This window comes from Sciurus vulgaris (genome assembly GCF_902686455.1).
Source record: "Sciurus vulgaris genome assembly, chromosome: 4".
Lineage (NCBI taxonomy): Eukaryota > Metazoa > Chordata > Mammalia > Rodentia > Sciuridae > Sciurus > Sciurus vulgaris.
This window is the reverse complement of record NC_136464.1, coordinates 84377943-84396190: the sequence shown is the minus strand read 5'-3', so window position 1 is coordinate 84396190 and position 18248 is coordinate 84377943. Positions and strand designations below refer to the sequence as shown.

The following is an 18248-nucleotide window of genomic DNA, read 5'->3' as shown; positions in this document are numbered from 1 at the left end:
ATAGAATGAATCAAACAACATTGCCCTATGTTAATTTATGATTTTTAATTAAAATATATAAATTAATTAATTAAAAAATTTCACCATAGCCAGATTTTGGAACCACCCTAGATGCCTTTCAGTTGATGAATGGATAAAGAAACTGTGGTATATATATACAATGGAATATTACTCTGCCATGAAGAATGATAAAATTATGTCATTTGTGGGCAAATGGATGAAATTGGAGAATATCATGCTAAGTGAGATAAGCCAATCTCAAAAAACTAAAGGACGAATGATCTCGCTGATAAGCGGATGAGGACATATAAATTTTTTTGACATGTTGTTAGTGTTTTAAATTAGTACCAACAGTGTATGACTGCTATTTTATATTACAAAATACAGTACAAAATATGGACTTTAGTAAACTAACTGTGGACTTCTACATCAAACTGCTAGGATCTTGTAGGTGTTCTAAGTGATATGAGCAGCCACCTTCTTCTGACTGAGGATTTTGATTGTAAAACATAGCAGATAGTATTTACAAAAAGGTTCATGGGGAAACTCTCTAAGGGAAAAGATAGTAAATGATCAGGTGATGCTTGCCCAAGTATATAAAATTCCACAAGGAAATGTTGGTATAATTAAGCATCGTTAGTGTATTATTATAAATATATCTTACATATTACCATAGTTACGTTCTGTAATTTGGAATGGAAAATGAGAGGACATGGTTGACTTATAGAATACTGACACATATATGGAGGCAGAGGAGAAAACTTTTCAGTACAAGATGGTTTGTGGACTGTTCTGCTTAGGCACACATTACAAAATGTGAATAGTTGCTTAAGAAACTAGGTGCTGAAGTCTGTAGAGAGCCTGGTTGATGAGCTGTAATGTTGGCCCTTTGTGTTTCAGTATGGCTGCACTGCCTTACATTATGCCTGCAAAATGAAAAACCAGACTCTCATCCCTCTGCTCCTGGAAGCCCGTGCAGACCCCATGATAAAGGACAAGGTAAGGATTTGTGAACCAGGGTCTGAAGTTCCCCTAGCAGCATAATCTTCTAATCCAGGCCTAGCAGTAAAGGAAATCAATCTCCTTTCATTTGAATAATGGTAAAATTAACCATTCTAATGAAAGAATGAAGTTAGGCCACTACTCTCAGAACTGAATGACATTTAAAGGCCTTGCCAAGCCTTAGGGTGTGTTATATTTGCATTGACATTTGCTTCTATTGAAAATAAATAACTGAAGTTTCTTTTTCTCCTCAGAATGGTGAGAGCTCATTGGATATTGCACAGAGACTAAAATTTTCCCAGATTGAATTAATGCTAAGGAAGGCACTGTAATCCTGTGACCTCACAGATAGAGATAGCTACAAAGTTAAAGGACTGGATTCTATCTCCATCTTGGACTACTGGTCTGTGCAGCTTCATCTGGGTGTCTCCACTTTATGCAGATAAAGATGCTGCCATAGTTAATGTTTTTGAAGAGCCTTTCATTTATAATATTTTTTACACAGCAGAACACACGATGGCCACCATTTATCTAGGAAAACATTAAAGTTGTTGGCGTCTCCACTTCTACCCCAAACTGATATTTCAAACTCAGTTTCTCCTGAAGAAGAGGATCTGTGTTGTTTGAGATAGTTTTCTCCTAATTGTATCAGGCTTGTAGCATCTGTTCTGTCTATCTCATGCACTAAGAGACAAATTGGTCCTCTCAGGCCCCTTTAACTACTAAGAGGAAGAATCAAAGTATGTACATTTGTATAGAACTGTGTAAATGTGTGTGTGTAGGTTCAGTGAGTCCAATGTTAACATTCCTTGGGTAAAAACAACTTCAATAAAAACACCTCTCAGTTGTCAGTGTTACGTATTTATACCCCAGAAATTAGCCAATGCTACAAAGCAGAGCTTCCCCCAAACTGCCCCCTGCCCAGTACTGGTTTACCAGCACACCACTAGACATTTTGGTATCAGTTTACAAACAAAAACTATCTTGGTTTGAACAGTATATGGAACTGTCAAAATGTCTATTCAAAAATATCTTCAGGGGGTGAGGGGAGGTCAGTGGAAGTGTATGCTAGCATGCATGAAGACCTGGTTTTGATCCCCACCAAAAAATAAACTAAAAATAAAATAAAATCCTCTTGTAAACACAAGATGATTACTAATCTCATAAGTTTTATTTATTTTATATTTTCATGATGGTGGGGATTGAACCCAAGGTCTAAACATGACCACTGCTGCACCCCCAGCTCCAGTTTTGTTCATTTTATTGATAAAATTTAAAATATTGTTGGAACTTCTTCAGACAAAGAAATTTTTCACACAAAAATAGAAAAACATAATGAGGTGGTATCTGGATTGTATTTCTAAGTGAGAGACTATGAATATCAAAATATCTGTTTTACTTTCTCTGTGAATGAGACAGAGTAGAAATAAATACACTTTTAAAATATGTTTGAATTTTGAGAATCAAGACTGATTTAGGCATAGCTGTAGACTTGGACTAAACCATATTATATTTGGTAACAAGTATAGTCTAAGAATGAAAGATTTATTATCCTCAAACAGAACAAAGGTATAATAAAAAGTCAAATCCAAAAATATTTATTGAACTATGTACAAGCCCTGAGGGAAGTAATAGTGTAGACACAGATTCTGAAGAATTTAAGTGTGTTTACATAAAATATTCAAGATCCATTAGCATTGAACTGAGTTACCAGGTGACTTTGGAGACCCCCCAAAAAAAATGTGAATTTCACACAGCAGTACACTCTAAACAACATGCCTTCAACACACGCCAGTGTACTTTCAGCAGTATACTATTGATGTACACAGTATATCTTTGATAGGTTTCAAAGGAGATTTTGTAAATAGCACTCTTTGAAACTGTGTGAAAATTGAACAATTTTCTAAACGAACTACATTGGAATGAGTTGGGGAGACTGACAGTGACTTTGTCTTGATCAAATGATAAGATGCATAACATTTTATTTCATTATGCTTGTGACATTAAAAGATTTTCTTACTTTTTTAATTGTTGGAGGTAGAAGAATGGGCCAGCAGTTCTCCTAGCAACAGACTATAAACTCTCAAATAGGCATAGACTAGAATCAAGGGGCTGATACACACATATGTGCTATATGTGAGCATTATGCATTTACTGGAAAACTCATTAAATATCCTGCGGAATTATCTTCTTTGAGATACAACTATAAAGCTTGGGCCTATTCTGAGGATGTTTAACATGTTTTATTCACACTATAACTTGAGGTTTTGTACTTGTTAAAGCAGCCAGACTTTCTTCGGTAGTATCCTGTTTATGGTACAAAATGCAGATGTCATCTTATTTTCCAAAGTTAACAACAATCCAGAGATTTGTGACCTCAACGTCTGTCCAGATTTGTCATTTTACTTTACTACTTCAAAAATATGACTTACAGAAAAAATAAATATTGTAAAGAGCTTTCCCTGAATGATGTGGGGAATATAGAGATACTTTCTGGTTGTCAGGGAGAACCTACTCTTCAAGATGGTAGAAAACATAATAGCACAGAAACCTGAATTTACCAAGTTAGTTTAGTTGGAAAAAATTAGTATCAGTTTTAGTGCCAAATGCAGAAATATGAAGGAATGTACACTGTATCTCTGCCCTCCCTTCTATTATAGAGTAGGTTACTTTTTCTAGGAATTCCCCTTAAAGTCCTCTACTCTTGGTCCTAACCCCAAGAGATTGTCCCCAGGACTTGTTAGCATCAGAAGCTTTACAATGTGGCCCTGCAGGTTCCCTGGGAAAGGTTGGTCTCCTCCTGCTTCATCAGGTGTATGATCTCATTGTACATGCGATGAGGAGCATCCAACCCCCAAATGAAATCCACATGAGCCCATTCAGGAATATTCTTATGGTAGATGAGGTTGGTCACTTCAGAGAGCAGTGTCTTCACGTCTTCTGGATTTGAAAGCCAGTCCTGACCTCCCGTCCACATGGCTGTCGGGACTGTCATATCTCGAACCTTATATCTCATAGGTGTTGGCTAGAGAGGAAGAATAGTTTTAACTTGAAATAATATTTGAACTTCCAAACTCATAATTTTTATTTTAAATAAACACAATAAATATAGCATGTGTTGTGGTGAAAGGTACATGGGCTTTAGAGCCATGGGGAATTCCAGTAAGCATTCCTGGCTGGGGCTATAGTTCAGTTCACTTGCCTAGCAGGCACAAGGGCCTGGGTTCACTCCCCAGTACAAAAAAAGAATTCCGTTCTAGCTTCTTACTTTAAGGTGAAATTACCTAACACATTGAACCTGTTTCTTCATCTGTGAAATGGGGATAATATCTGTAATAACTTACAAGATCAAGTGAGAGAATATTACCTTCTGTTTGTGTGTGTGTGTGGTGTTGAGAATGGAACCCAGGACCTGATGCATGCCAAGCACAAACTCATTCTATCACTGAGCTACATCACCAGCCCCTACACCTTATACTTTAGACATTGAATAATGTTTATTTTTTTTTCTAGTAAATATATTGCAAGTAAATTACCTTTAAAAATCATGTCCCTGGTAGTGCTTAAAGATAATTTTACAGATATTTAACAGGCAAGAATTAGGAATATTCTACATGGAAAGGCAAGAAATCCTAGTGGGAAGACCTCTGGATCGTCCCAGACACTAAATGATTACAGGCGGCCCTTGGCACAGAACCAGCTTGACTGCACCTCCAAACAGTTGGGGAAATCACAGAATTGGCCTCTGGAACTCAGGTAATTTGATAAGGTAATGTTAAATGCTTGCTCTAACCCCCATTCCCTGATTCCGCTCAAATCATCTAAAGAAGGGTTGTAGTCTTCCCAATTCCTGGGAATTTCCCTTATTTGACCAGACTAGTAGATTTGCTTGGCACTCTGGGTCCTTGACATTAATTGGCACACAAAACTGAGGGAAGCCACCCATGGCCTGTATGCAAACCAAGCTTGGTTGAGCTATTAGGAAAATCTGTTCTCAGGGAACTCACAATTATGAAAAATTGTCCGAGATTACCTGAGTCACGTGGTTTTTCTGCAAAGCCCTGGATGTGGGAATGACTCACTAGTGCCAAATGACTTGCTTAAGTCCATCCCCATCCTGTTTTTCACAGAAGAAGCTGGTACCAGTCCCCTTTTGATCTGTACCACTATAAATAGAGCAAGCACGGGCTCCTCCCTTGGTTAGAGCCAGACCCTTATGGACGACTCAGTCAGTCATGTCTCTGCTTCTAAGATAATTCTGTCTTCTATTGTTAATCCTGATAAATAAAGTTCATAGCCTTTTATTTCTCAGCCAGCCCATCCCTCCCATAGGAACCCTTTCCCTCACCCACTCAGGACATTCGGCAAGACAGAACTTTCCATAGAATTGGCTCATTTCTTTTCACAAAATTCACCATGGTATCCCAGCTCCAAACTTAGACACTCTTTTTTGTCTTTGTGGTTTCTTAAGAATTTGGAGTCATAGACTAATTTAGATATAAAATGTTGAAATATTCTATGGAGTCAGGAATGTTTTTCTCATCATGTATGTGAAAACATGGAACTGAATGTCCTGTCTAGGTCCATGTTGCCATGATTCTGACTCCATTCTATATGGTGTATTTTCCCTTACCTTCTATTACCATTTTTTGGTGTCTACTCTGCATGAATCACTTTCTCTACAACTCAGTCCACTAAATGTTACTTAAAACTATCTCAAAACAGTAACTCTTTCTCTAAAGACATATTTCAGGTAACAAGTGAAGAAGGATCTAAAAAGAAGTAGTTGATAGTTGTGATTGAGAGTTTGCTATCCCGGGATAACTCCACAGGATGTCCAGTTTCCTAGCATTTTATGTTTAGATGGATGTACAGCATGGATGTTAAGTATGATGTGAGCTTCTCAAAGGAAGATGAGGCTGCATCCACTCTCCTTCCTCGTTTTCTTTGTATGATCACTATTTATTTACATTCACATCTGCACTAACCAATAATCCTCAGTGAAAGTTTTATGATCAAAAGAGCCTACTTAACCAATTCTGATCCTCTACACTCCTGTTTTTTATTTTATTCCATAACACTGGCTACATATTTGCAAGGTTTTTTTTCATATTTTTAACTTGCAAGTCACAAATTCATTAAAAATGTAATCAGAAATAAATCTTAAGGATTACTTAATCCAATAATTTTTAAAAAAATTTTTGTGCCAGGGATTGAACCCAGGGGCATTTAACCACTGAGCCACATCCCAGTTCTTTTTATATTTTAGTTAAAGACAGGGTCTTGCTAAGTTGCTTCGAGCCTCACTGAGTTGCTGAGATTGACTTTGAACTTGTGATCCTGATTACAGGTGTATACCACCACACTCAGTTTAGGGCTTACTTTTCTTTATTTTAAAGATAAGTGAGTCCTAATGAATCAAAGCAGCTTACCCACTATCACACAAGTTTATGGAGCAGAGGCAAGACTGATGCAGGAATTCTCACTTGCCATACACTGCATCATACAACAACCTTACAGCCACCATACCCTGTCTGCTTGTTTTGAAGAAAAGGATCCCTCTACTCTCCCTCCTAGACAATACTCATCCCTAGACTAGATCTTCTTCTTGCTCCTGAGAAGGCCTGTGTCTTGCTCAGAAGATCCGTAGAAGAAACTCTTCCTATTCCATTCTAGACTCATCAGAGAGGTCTCTTGGCTAAGCTGTGAACTTTGCCATTTTCAAATGGAGTGAAATGTAAATTATCATTTTCTGCTTGAACTGTTGTATTTTATTCCCATCCCTGGACTTGCCTATCATTGTAATTTCTCTCTCATGCATTTCCAAAGGATATGTGTTCAGCAGATGCTATTTGTCTTTCTTACCTGATTGCCTTTCTCCAGATTTTTGGTCTCACTACCCCAGTCAAATGCCCGGAGTTCGCCAGAACTCACTGCCTAGAACGAGAGAAAAATTTACAAGATATGGTGGGAGAGTATAGGGAGACTTTTCTAATCAAAACAAGCAGACAAATGGTGGTGGGGTGGTGGAAATGTGTTACCACATTAGAGATTGTGAGGGAAATTAGAGAACAAGACTCTCTGATCTGTTCTTCTTTTCTGGGATAATCTTTAGGAAAGTGCAAAGGCAAGAACCAGGCTCTCTCTGAGACAAAGAGGGACTGCAGAAACACCTGACCACCACATTAGCAACTCCAGGAAGTGCACCCCCACTGTAATCAAAGTGGATAGGTATTTGGCACAATACCAAAGTCTACAATGGGAAATTGCTACCCTGGAATTATGTACTGTGGTAATTCTGGGAGATGGTGACCAAAACCTAATTCAAGTTAGAATTTTTCTTTGATTTTGATCATACAATCTTTCTCTACACACACACACACACACACACACACACACACACACACACCCCACATACATACAAAGAGTTTTCTCTTCTAAGATTGCAGGTGAAGTCTGCAATGCAGTGAACTCCTGCGAAAATCTCTCTAGGTCCCTAGGCCCACCTGAGTATTTTTGTTCCTACTTGACTTTGCTGCTGGAGAAGCCACAGGGAATGGGGAAACATAATTTTTTCCAGGCATGTCTTTGAAATGGCTAGAGACAAAGAAGGTTATCATTTAGGCCATCTTACTTTTAAAAATCCTCTAGATGTCCTTAAACCACTCCTGTCCATTCCTCCCATCTCCTGATCTATATATCAAGTCCACAGTTGAAACATCACTGACCAGAATATATATGATCTTGGAATAAACACAAACCCCAGCATCCTTGGACTATTCCAGACAAAATGTGCAAGGACCCTTAGAAAGACTACAAATTCAACATTTTCACCTGGCTCCAGTGTAAAATATTTTGCACCGATGTCCCAGCAGGAGTGTGGGCAACATACACATTTGCTCGACTCTGTAACAAAGTGTGTGAGATGATGTGAGACATGGTAAAACTGGTAAGAAATCAAGACCAAACATCCAGATTAGAAACACCATCAAATTATTATTGATTACCTATGAAACAGTAATGTACACGTGCACATAAATCAAATATCACTAAATGTATTTCCAGGCACCTACATTTTTTTTCACTTGAGAATAGCTCCTCATTAGAGCTAACTTATTCATTAAAAAAAATACTAGAAATTTGTAGAACAAGGACTCTGAAATTGGGTCTAGCTCTGTTGCCTACTTTTTTAGGTGAATGTGGGCAAGTAATTTAACTCACTAAATCTCAGTATACTAATCTGTAAAGTGGGGATATTGATAATATTTATTACATAGCTTGTTATAGGGAATAACAGCTGACACATAATGAATGTCTATCAATTGATAGCTATAAGTCAAATTATTGATTGAAAAAAATAAACTTCGGGAATTAAAGACCTGTCCTCCAGCTGCTAGTAGTGCTGCTGGCTGGCAGCCTTCCACTGACAGCACTCATTGGAGTCAGCCTGGCTTCAGAGATATGCCTGTTTAATGTCTCCCTCGTTACTAGAGTGGTCTGCATTAAATGAGAAGTGGAGTATAAAGACCCAGGCCTTTCCTCCCAACTGGAGACAGGGCTAAAAGGTCACCTCATAATCACTAATCCCTGTAGAATCCACTGAGGCTTGTGCTGAGACTGCATCAATGTTTCACATTTTCACCCACCAAATTGTGTGTCCTTTCTTCTCTAGGTGTTATTTCAAGAGCAGATCTCAAAATCGTTCTGTACAATAATCTCCATCTCAAAGTATTTGTCCTGGGGAACCCACCCTGTGACACTCACCAATGGGTAGCTATGTCTGAGCCAAGTTGAAACTCCCAGACTTCTCATCAAAGAACTTAAACCAAAAGGACCCAACTGGAGAGAAGAGGTGGATGATGCATGGTGGTTCTCTCTGTTGACTTCCAGGTTCTAATCTTCCATCTGTAATCTAAGGTTAACCTTGCTTCAGCCCCTGCTGAAGCTTTCTAACATTTCCTAATAATTTGAAAACTGAAAATAACTGGGGGTAATCTTTTCTATTCATTGTCTTCACTGGCAGTAGTTCACATTTCAGGAATGAGACTAATAACTCCCAGCTTTGCTGAGGAATCTGGGATTCTACAAGGTTCCTACTTACCATGTTCATATTGTTCGTATTAAATCCTCCCAGAAGTAGTATGATATTGCTACAAATTTGGTCAAGAATCATCTGGCCACAAAGATAAATAACAAACTGTCTGAAAAATCTGGTCTGGTACAAAAATTCTTTTTTGCCAAACAATCCCTGTGAAAATATGAAGTAAAATAGGAATCATTAAACTATGGACAAAAAAAATTGACTATAATTTATAAGTTTATATTTTAGAAAACTAGGCTGAAAGACTCTCCTCTGTACACAAGGCATTATCTGAGGTGTCACATACCCTGATCATCATATCTGGCAGCAACAAAAATTTGGTCCCAGGGCTCTTTGCATATTTAACAGTGGCTATGGGTGCTAAAGCAAAATACATTTTGATTTTCTGAGCCAGCTCTGGCATCGTGGAAAATGCAATAAAGCCTGTAAGAGAGAAATATATGCCATCATGGATACAGAATATCCTAGAAGCCTTAAAAAGTGTATTTATCAAAATATTTTAGTGATTTTATGTGACTGTGTCTTAACTCTCCTTCATAAAATTATAAGCTCCTGGTAGGGGCAACAGCAAAAGACTCGTCTGTGTTCCCTATGATACCTACTATATTTGCTTTCAAGCAGTAAGTTTTCCATTAAATTGTAGAATACACAAAAATTTTGACTTTGAGAAAAAATATATATAATGAGAGGTAATTAAATGCTGGACACTTCACCAGGAACTTTTATGGTTTTTATTTAATTCCTAGAATTGAGTTTTATTTTTTAAAATATTTTTAGTTGTGGGTGGACACAATATCTTTATTAATTTATTTATCTTTTATATGGTGCTGAGGATCGAATCCAGTGTTTCACACATGCGAGGCAAGTGCTCTACCTCTGAGCCCCAGCCTCAGCCCCTGAGTCTTATTTTTTCAAAAAGTAAAAATCCATTTTATAGTGAAAGAAACTGATAATTAGAGAAATTGCCTTGCTCTTTTATAGAGCTGTAACGATGTTCTATAACGATGAACACAGGGGTTGCAGGATTTGATGGTTTTCCTTGATCCCTAACTTTCCTGGAACACAAACTATAACATAGTCTGGTAGGCAGTTCATTGTCTAATGAACTGGATTCCAGTTCTTATTCATGCCATGAGATCTTGGTTAAACCAGTTTGTGACTCAGTTTCCATATCTGTAGAACAGAGACAAATTCCTCAAAATGCCACTGTTCAGGGAAGATCTCTACAGAGTCCAGGGGAAAAAGGAAAATCATATAAAGCCAGGACATGGTCATTATATTTGAAATATCATGTATCTATTTTTAAAAAGCCTGCACATGCTCTGCCTAGGTTGGTATTTGCAGTTTGATGGATCAGGGAAGAAGGCTGGGCAGAGAAAAACTAGAATCACATGACTTCAGGCTAGTTTCTGGAAAGTGGGTGAGCATGAGGAAGACTGACTCTTTCTCTAATTTCCCTCCATCTGATCAAGTTTGGCAGCCACATGCAAGGAAAGGTAGGTACAGAAGTGTTGTGTTATAACCTTCTCTTCTCCCAGTCACACCATCAGCAGAAATGGGTTGAAATACACTAATTATGCCCCGGCTTAATCCTGACCAGGTTAGAAGTCCCCTCAATGACAACATCTGAGAACACTAGATAACCTCTCCTGGCAATACCCACTCTGTATGCAAAGCAAGTTCAAGTTCTCCATATTCACATCTCCATGGTTTACCACTTGAAAAATCTTATGCTTTCTTAACCCTTCTTTCCTCTCAAAATAGCAACTAGCCTCATCATCAACACCTTGCCTTCATATGAAACTGAATCCTGGTGGTGTAAAGCCTGGGTGAATCATATCATCCTCAATAGACACTGACAGCAGCATTATGATTTACACAAATAAGAGAGAATCAAATAAATGTAGTAAATTATTCTGCTATGCTTACCCTACTTTGGGATCAGATTAATCCTGTGTGCTAAACTACATGTGCTCTCTGCTTAATAAAAGTGACCAGAGGCTCTGGCCATATGATTTTTAGTCTTTGCCAACCAGTTTTGCCATGAGTCTCAGCCTCCTTCCTTAGGATGTATTTGCTAGGGCAGAGCAACTTGCAGAAAAGATCCAAATAATTTGATACAGAACAGACTTTCTTAAAAAAATGTTTGACTTACATGTATGTTGGATTTCCCCTTTAAATTGTGATTCCTTTTCCCTTGAAATTTCTCAAAGCAAGTACATTAAGTACTTTATTTTCCTTTCCTTTCCTTTCCCAAACCTGAGCAATCTTAAAAAATGTTTGACTTACATGTGTGTTGGATTTCCCCTTTAAATTGTGATTCCTTTTCCCTTGAAATTTCTCAAAGCAAGTACATTAAGTACTTTATTTTCCTTTCCTTTCCTTTCCCAAACCTGAGCAATTTCAGGGAGAGGTGAAAGGGTCACTATTGCTCAGAGACAAAGAACCAACAGTGAACTCATGGCTTGATGATAATGCTTAATGATCATTGTGAAAGTCTGCAGAAGCAAATCACCTGGCAAGTCAGCATCCACAGACAAAGTGACTGCAGAAATCTCAGAAACATGGCTTAGGACTAATGGCATGGTATATTGTCACATCTAGGGAACAAGAAGCAGCCTTTGAGTTAACTAAAGGCTGGCTGAACTATCCCGATATTGGTTTGCATTCACAAAGCTTTCAGTATGATAATGGTTTTAGAGGTCATCTATTTCTGGTTGTGGAAGAATTTGATGTAAGAATCCCCAAAATCTCTGGAGGTGTCAGTAAGACTCTTACAGGAGTTAGCAATGTGTATATAATGCCCACTCAACTTATGAACCTCACTGTAAAGTGGTTATTTAGCATGAGTTTTGAGTACATGGGTATAGGCCCTGACTTAGAGCTAACTGCTTAAGTACCTGTTCAAACTCTTTCAATAAGTCATAAATTATTCATCTGTAAAATAGGGATACAAATCTTCCACATATTCTTGTGCAAGGATGTCCCAAAATGATGCATATATAATGGGTGGCAGTAAGTGCTCATAAAGGGCAATTATTATTATTATGAAGGCTGGCATGATATAAAGATGATATTAAACTACAGTAATCAAAGGGAGGCAAAAAGTTAAATTGTTTACAAAACTATATATTTTCATAATAATGAGTGACTAGACACAGTTGTCCTGGTTGAAGAATAAATATTACTTGCAGCAAGTAACTTCTCACTTTTCTCTTTAGGAATCTGTATCTTGGTCTCTATCTCAGGGTTTGGCCTCAGGATAAAGGTAAAGAGATTGCTCTCCACAAAAGTCTTTTCCTCATGACACATGCTGTGCCTCTCAAAATCTTTCTGCCTCCTAATCTAAACCAAGCACATTTTTTCTATTGACTTTGGTCTGATATGGAGCTAAGATGACCACAATCTCCATCTCCCAAGGGAAATGTTCAGTGTCCTATGGTCACTTGTTAAGTCTCTCACAAATTCATCCAAAGCAAAATGATACCAGTCATAGACTCTATATACATCATCTCTTTGAGTAGTCCAACAGTTCTAACACCACTAAGAGGGAGTTATTATTCTCATTTTGTAGATAAGAAAACTGGGGCCAGAGGGGTTAGAGAATCTGCTGAAGGATATTTAGGTATAGGTTGGCAAAGACAATATTTGAATCACATCTCTGATTTCAGAGTCCTTGCTCCTCTTTTTACCATACTGAATCCCTACCTTAATTCAGTTTCTGTTTCTCTCAGTTCAGTTTTGAAGAAGAAAACATCCATTTGGGGAGAAGTATAAGGGACTGATTCCAGGCACAGCTTGTGCCAAAGGCTCATGTCTTTTCTAAGCATACAAACCTGATTGACTTTGAACCTACCCATGGTGGTGCCCTGTGAATAGCCGACATAATAGATCTTTTTCTGGCCAGTTTTCTGCAAAATAAAGTTTATCACTGCAGGAAGGTCAAACCTAGCCATCTCATCATAACTACAAGGGGAAAAGACAAAGTTATATGAAAAATTATGATCACATATAGACAGAATCACTCCTCACTCCCAGGGTTTACAAACAAGCTCCTGACTCATCAGCCCTGATAACTCATCATTATGCCCATTCCCATGACTTGCTTCAAACTTGCCATGCTTGGGTGTCACTGGGATCACAGGCTGTCAGTGAACCTCTGCTTTTTCCAGATGTTATCATAGAACAATCATCATCAGTGAATATTTATTTGAGCACACAATCCACCTCCTAGTGGAGGGATCCTCTCACACAGTTAGCAGAACAGCAGCAGGACATACAGATTCCTTTTTAGGAAACATATTAAAGACATGGCAGGAACTCTTTGATGAAATGTATAAAGAAAAGGTTGAATATCAATACATAATTTAAGTATAAACTTTTTGTTAGGCCACGAGAGATGTTAGTCAAATTGATGACCCCCAAGGTATAACAGTCCCCCCACTCCTTTAAATGCTGCCTGGTCTCATCTCCTTCTGGGGGCACTAGGCTTTGTTATCATTCATGGAAGCGTCAATCTCAAGATAGCCACCTACAAGAAAATGAATCTACACTTCTCTCATTCCAACCTTAATCACCTGACACCAAAGACCATTTCACTCCATTAGCCAGACCCAAACTTCTATGTGGGGACCCAATATTGTCCATCTTCCCCCAAAGAACCACTAGTGAATTAAAAAAATTTGGGATTATCATGTTAGGATATTGATGGCACAACCAAAATGAAATTAGAAGCTATAATTTTTTTACTTAGTTCTCCCAAAGACATCCATATCTACCTTCATCCATGTACCTGAAAGCCCAGAACTCATCTTGGTCTATGGAGAGGGTCTTGTGTTTCCGAGACCAGGTGTTTCCCCTGCTGTTCCCCATCCACACATCAAAACCAGCATCAGCCAGAATGAAGCCCAGGCTGTTATTGGGTAGGTTGGAAATCCAGTTGCTGGCATCTCCAAGCAGGCCATGCTGCAGCAGCACCACTGGCCTGGAACCTGCAGTCAAGAGAAAATTTCAAATGTATAAAATATTCTCTGTCCTTCTTGTCATTCCCTAATGTGCAAGGACTTTCGGGTCAGACAAACCAGAAAACTGTGAAAGATTTTGATCAGATACAGACAGAATCCTGATTCAGCTGCTTGCTAGCTTGATTATCTCAGCCAATTACTTGATACTTTTGTGTCCTCATCACCAGTAAGATGTTTCTTTTCAAGATTAAATATGATAAAGCAAAAGTACAAGGAACAGATGGTATGATGCCTGGCTACATACACACACAAAAGAATCAATACAATTCAGCTTCCATTGTTGTTTTTATTTATTTACTATTTACTGGAGTTGTCTATGCTCCTCAGAAAGTATTGGAAGTGCCCCAGTAGAGAGTATACTATATGTATATATCAATTAAGGGTCAAAAGGACCCTCAAGTCAGCTTGAAGGAAAATTTGAGGATCAAAATAAAGTTATAGTAAGGAATGATATTCATATAATAAATGTATAGTAAATTAAGAATAGCCTGAAGAGGCAAAGAGGAGCTACAGGAACAACATCAGTCACTAGGGGAGTGCTCCACTGAGCCACATCCTCAGTCCTATTTTGTATTTTATTTAGAGACAGGGTCTCACTGAGTTGTTTAATGCTTCACTTTTGCTAAGGCTGGCTTTGAACTCCTGATCCTCCTGTCTCAGCCTCCAGAGCCACTGGGATTACAGGTATGCACCACTGCAACCAGCTGAAGATGAATTTTTTAAAAGCCAATATTGGTTGAAAATCTCACAAATTAAAAAAAATGAAATCATACAAACTATACAGATGTATCAAAAATTAAAAATGTACACATAGAGCTTGGTTCTTAAAAAGTCCTTAGTAGAAAATGAAGCAATCAAAAAAGTAGGAATGGAACCACCATTTGACACAGATATCCCACTCCTCGTATATATCCAAAGGATTTTAAATCAGCATACTACAGTGATACAGCCACATTAGTGTTTATAGCAGCACAATTCATAATTGCTAAGCTATGGGGCCAACCTAGTTGTCCTTCAATAGATGAATGGATAAAGAAACTGTGGCAATACACACAATGGAATATTACTCAGTCATAAAGAAGTATGAAATTATGACATTTGCCAGTAATGGATGGATCTGAAGACTATCATACTAAATGAAATAAGCCAATCCCCAAACAACAAAGGTCAAATGTTTTCTCTGATATGTAGATGCTAACCCACAATAAGTGGGGGGAAGGGAAGAACAGAAGTTCAGTGGATTAGACAAAAGGGAATGAAAGGAAGGGATGAGGGGATAGGAAAAGGAATGAATCTGACATAACTTTCCTATGTACATATATGAGTACACCACAGTGAATCTCACGATTGTGTACACCCGCAAGACTGGAATCCTAAGTAGAACAGGATATTCCATGCTTGTATTAAGATGGATTCTTTTTTTTTTTTTTTTTTTTTTTTTTTTTTTTTTGGGTGCTGGGGATCGAACCCAGGGCCTTGTGCTTGCAAGGCAAGCCCTCTACCGACTGAGCTATCTCCCCAGCCCCTTAAGATGGATTCTATTGCCATGTATAACTAAAAAGAACCAACAAAATTTTAAAAGGGAAGAAAAATGAGGAGACATTTTAAATATTTAAAATGCTCTTAGGATGGGGAATACAATGTATAAGTGTGTGTGGTGAGCACAGTAGTTTTTGTTCTTCACAAGCATGGGTTGGTGAGGTCTGTTCAAGGGATCATCACTGAATATTCTAGAACATTTTATATGGGAGGACTTTGGGAAATGAGCTGAGTGTGAAGAGGTCAAAAAATGGATTTTTATTGAAGGTGGGTTTTTTTTGGTTGGGGGGTGTTTGTTTTTTGGTGCTGCTGGGGCATGGCCCACATATGCTAAGCACATGCTTTACCACTGAGTTAACCCCCCAACTCAGTCTAAATGTGTGTGTGTGTGTGTGTGTTCTTTTTAAAGCAAACACTATGTTTATTTGAAATGGATGTCGGGTGGGGTAGGGTGGTGGTGATGGAGATTCTGGGGAAACTGACACCATCTTTGACCTGACCAATGGATCCCAGTCTGCACTAAGAATCCAAACCCCTATACATTGAAATCACAAGGAAGTCGCGGCTACAAGGAAGGATGCTGTGTTGGGGTGACACTGGGCAAACCATACCTTTCTTCTTCAGTGATACTAGGCCTTGAGGAATTCTGTTAATGGAAAGGATATACCCATCTTCAGTTGCAACTTCATACTCCTCACAGGGATAGCCTTGATGATGGATGATTTCGCTCTATGGAAAAAGCATATTTTATTTCTGAATTCAGTTCTACATGGCTGAATTCTCAAAGATTCAACAGTAAGAGTGAATTCTTGGATACTGTAAGACAAACACAAGAAAGTCCTTGCTTTTCACTAAACATGTTACCTTACAAAAACAACAGTCAACACTCCTCACTCCTCTCTTTTTATGATGCTGGGGATTGACCCCAGAACCTCGCCCAAGCTAGGCAAGTGCTCTACCATGAGCTACATTCCTAGCCCACTCACTTTCTTTGTTTTAAATCTGGAGCCTGAACTGAAGTGATGGTTCTCAAAGTGTGGGCCAAAAGCATCAGCATTATTTGGGTAATTGTTGGAAATGCAGATTATCACATTTCAACCAAACATACTGAATTGGGAACTCTAAGATAGGGTCCAGCCCTATCCAGCTTATTAAGGAATTCTAATGCACTCTAATGTTTGAGAAACACTGGATGATAACGCTGATTCCAAAACCTGAATATGCATCAGAATCATCCAGGGCATCTAAGTGTACAGACTCTTGCATATACTTCAAGTTAGAAATCAGGGACTTGTTCCAGGACAATGTATGAGAGTCCTTGGGCCATGCATTCCCTAAGTTTCTTTTCAGTTCTAAAACTACATACGCAAGAGCAGTGATGCTTAACATTTTTAGATTAAAGATCCCTTATGAATTTGAGGAGAACTATAAAGATGGATATATACGCAGACATACAAAAACATATTTGCATATAATTTCAGAGATTTCAGATCTTTGTCACCTATGTGTGGACCCCTGGTTAAAATTCCTACTCCATACCGTGGTTACATGTAGCAATCTCTTAGGAGGCTGCAGAGATCCCCTAAGCATCCTCACTGTTCTTGCTCACCATCATCATCCAGAGAAGGAGGGAACTGTTTCTTAAAATGAGCAAGAGAAGAGAAAGCCAGGTGCCAAACGCCTGGTATAGAATAGAGCATGGTCATTAAAGGAAAGGCCTATGGTCCTACTGCTCGAGATTTAATCCTGACTCTAACATGAATATAAAAATTGAGGCTATGATCTTGGGAAATTTGATTAAATTGTTCAGATTTTTCATTTTATTCATCTGTTGGTTCATACTGCACAACAGTGCTATAAAAAGATAATATACATATAACACTACTTACAATGCCTGGTACTTGATAGTAGGTACTCAATTGATATTGGCTGCCACTGTAATTAAAACCAACTAAGGAAGTCTTATTGAACATTGTGTGTGTGTGTGTGTGTTTGTGTGTAACACCACTGCATATTTAACTTTAAAAAATTTCATCATGCATCAGAATTACTTAGCTTATTAAATCATAGATTGCTCAAGTTCACTCTCACAGTTTCCAATAGAGTCAGTAGTTCCAATGACATTTATTTTTCTCTTTCTTTTTCTTCTTTTTTTGGTACTGGGGATTGAACCTAAGTGCTCTTAACCACCAAGCTGCATCGCCAGCTCTTTTTATTTTTTATTGAGAGACAGGGTGTTGCTAAGTTACCTAGGGTCTTGCTAAGTTGCTGAGGCTGGCTTTGAACTTTTGATCCTCCTGGTTCAGGATCTCAAGTAGCTGGTGTACCACTGCACCTGACCACAATGACATAAGTTCCCAGGTGATCCTGATGCCATTGGTCTGGGAATTAACATTCAAGGATCACTACTGGAGACTACTTAGGGAGATAAAATAAATATACTAAACATGAGAACAGAGGAACTCTGACAAGTGTTTATTTAGAGGTCATTTGCAATGTGTCAAATGAGAGTTGAGAGAGGTGAGTGAAGGAGAGAGTAAAGGAATTATGAGCAGGGACAGCACCATGAGCAGGGCTAGTCT

At 38.3% G+C, this 18248-nt stretch overlaps 2 protein-coding genes across 2 annotated transcripts in view; one reads left to right on the top strand and one right to left on the bottom strand.

The window, feature by feature from the left end:
- The window catches only part of ANKRD22 (ankyrin repeat domain 22), a 45652-nt gene extending 42343 nt beyond the window's left edge, over positions 1–3309 (top strand). Inside the window, exons 5-6 of the mRNA XM_079138371.1 lie at positions 901–999; positions 1257–3309. Of these exons, the coding sequence (XP_078994497.1) occupies positions 901–999; positions 1257–1334 (177 nt within the window). The 3' untranslated portion in view covers positions 1335–3309. The remainder of the gene's footprint in view (positions 1–900; positions 1000–1256) is intronic.
- The window catches only part of LOC306658939 (uncharacterized protein), a 73198-nt gene continuing 57534 nt past the window's right edge, over positions 2585–18248 (bottom strand). The window contains 9 exon segments of the mRNA XM_079136221.1: positions 2585–3791; positions 3794–4027; positions 6868–6939; positions 7837–7908; positions 9104–9250; positions 9390–9526; positions 12960–13069; positions 13896–14094; positions 16278–16395. Coding sequence (XP_078992347.1) covers positions 3678–3791; positions 3794–4027; positions 6868–6939; positions 7837–7908; positions 9104–9250; positions 9390–9526; positions 12960–13069; positions 13896–14094; positions 16278–16395 — 1203 coding nt within the window. The 3' untranslated portion in view covers positions 2585–3677.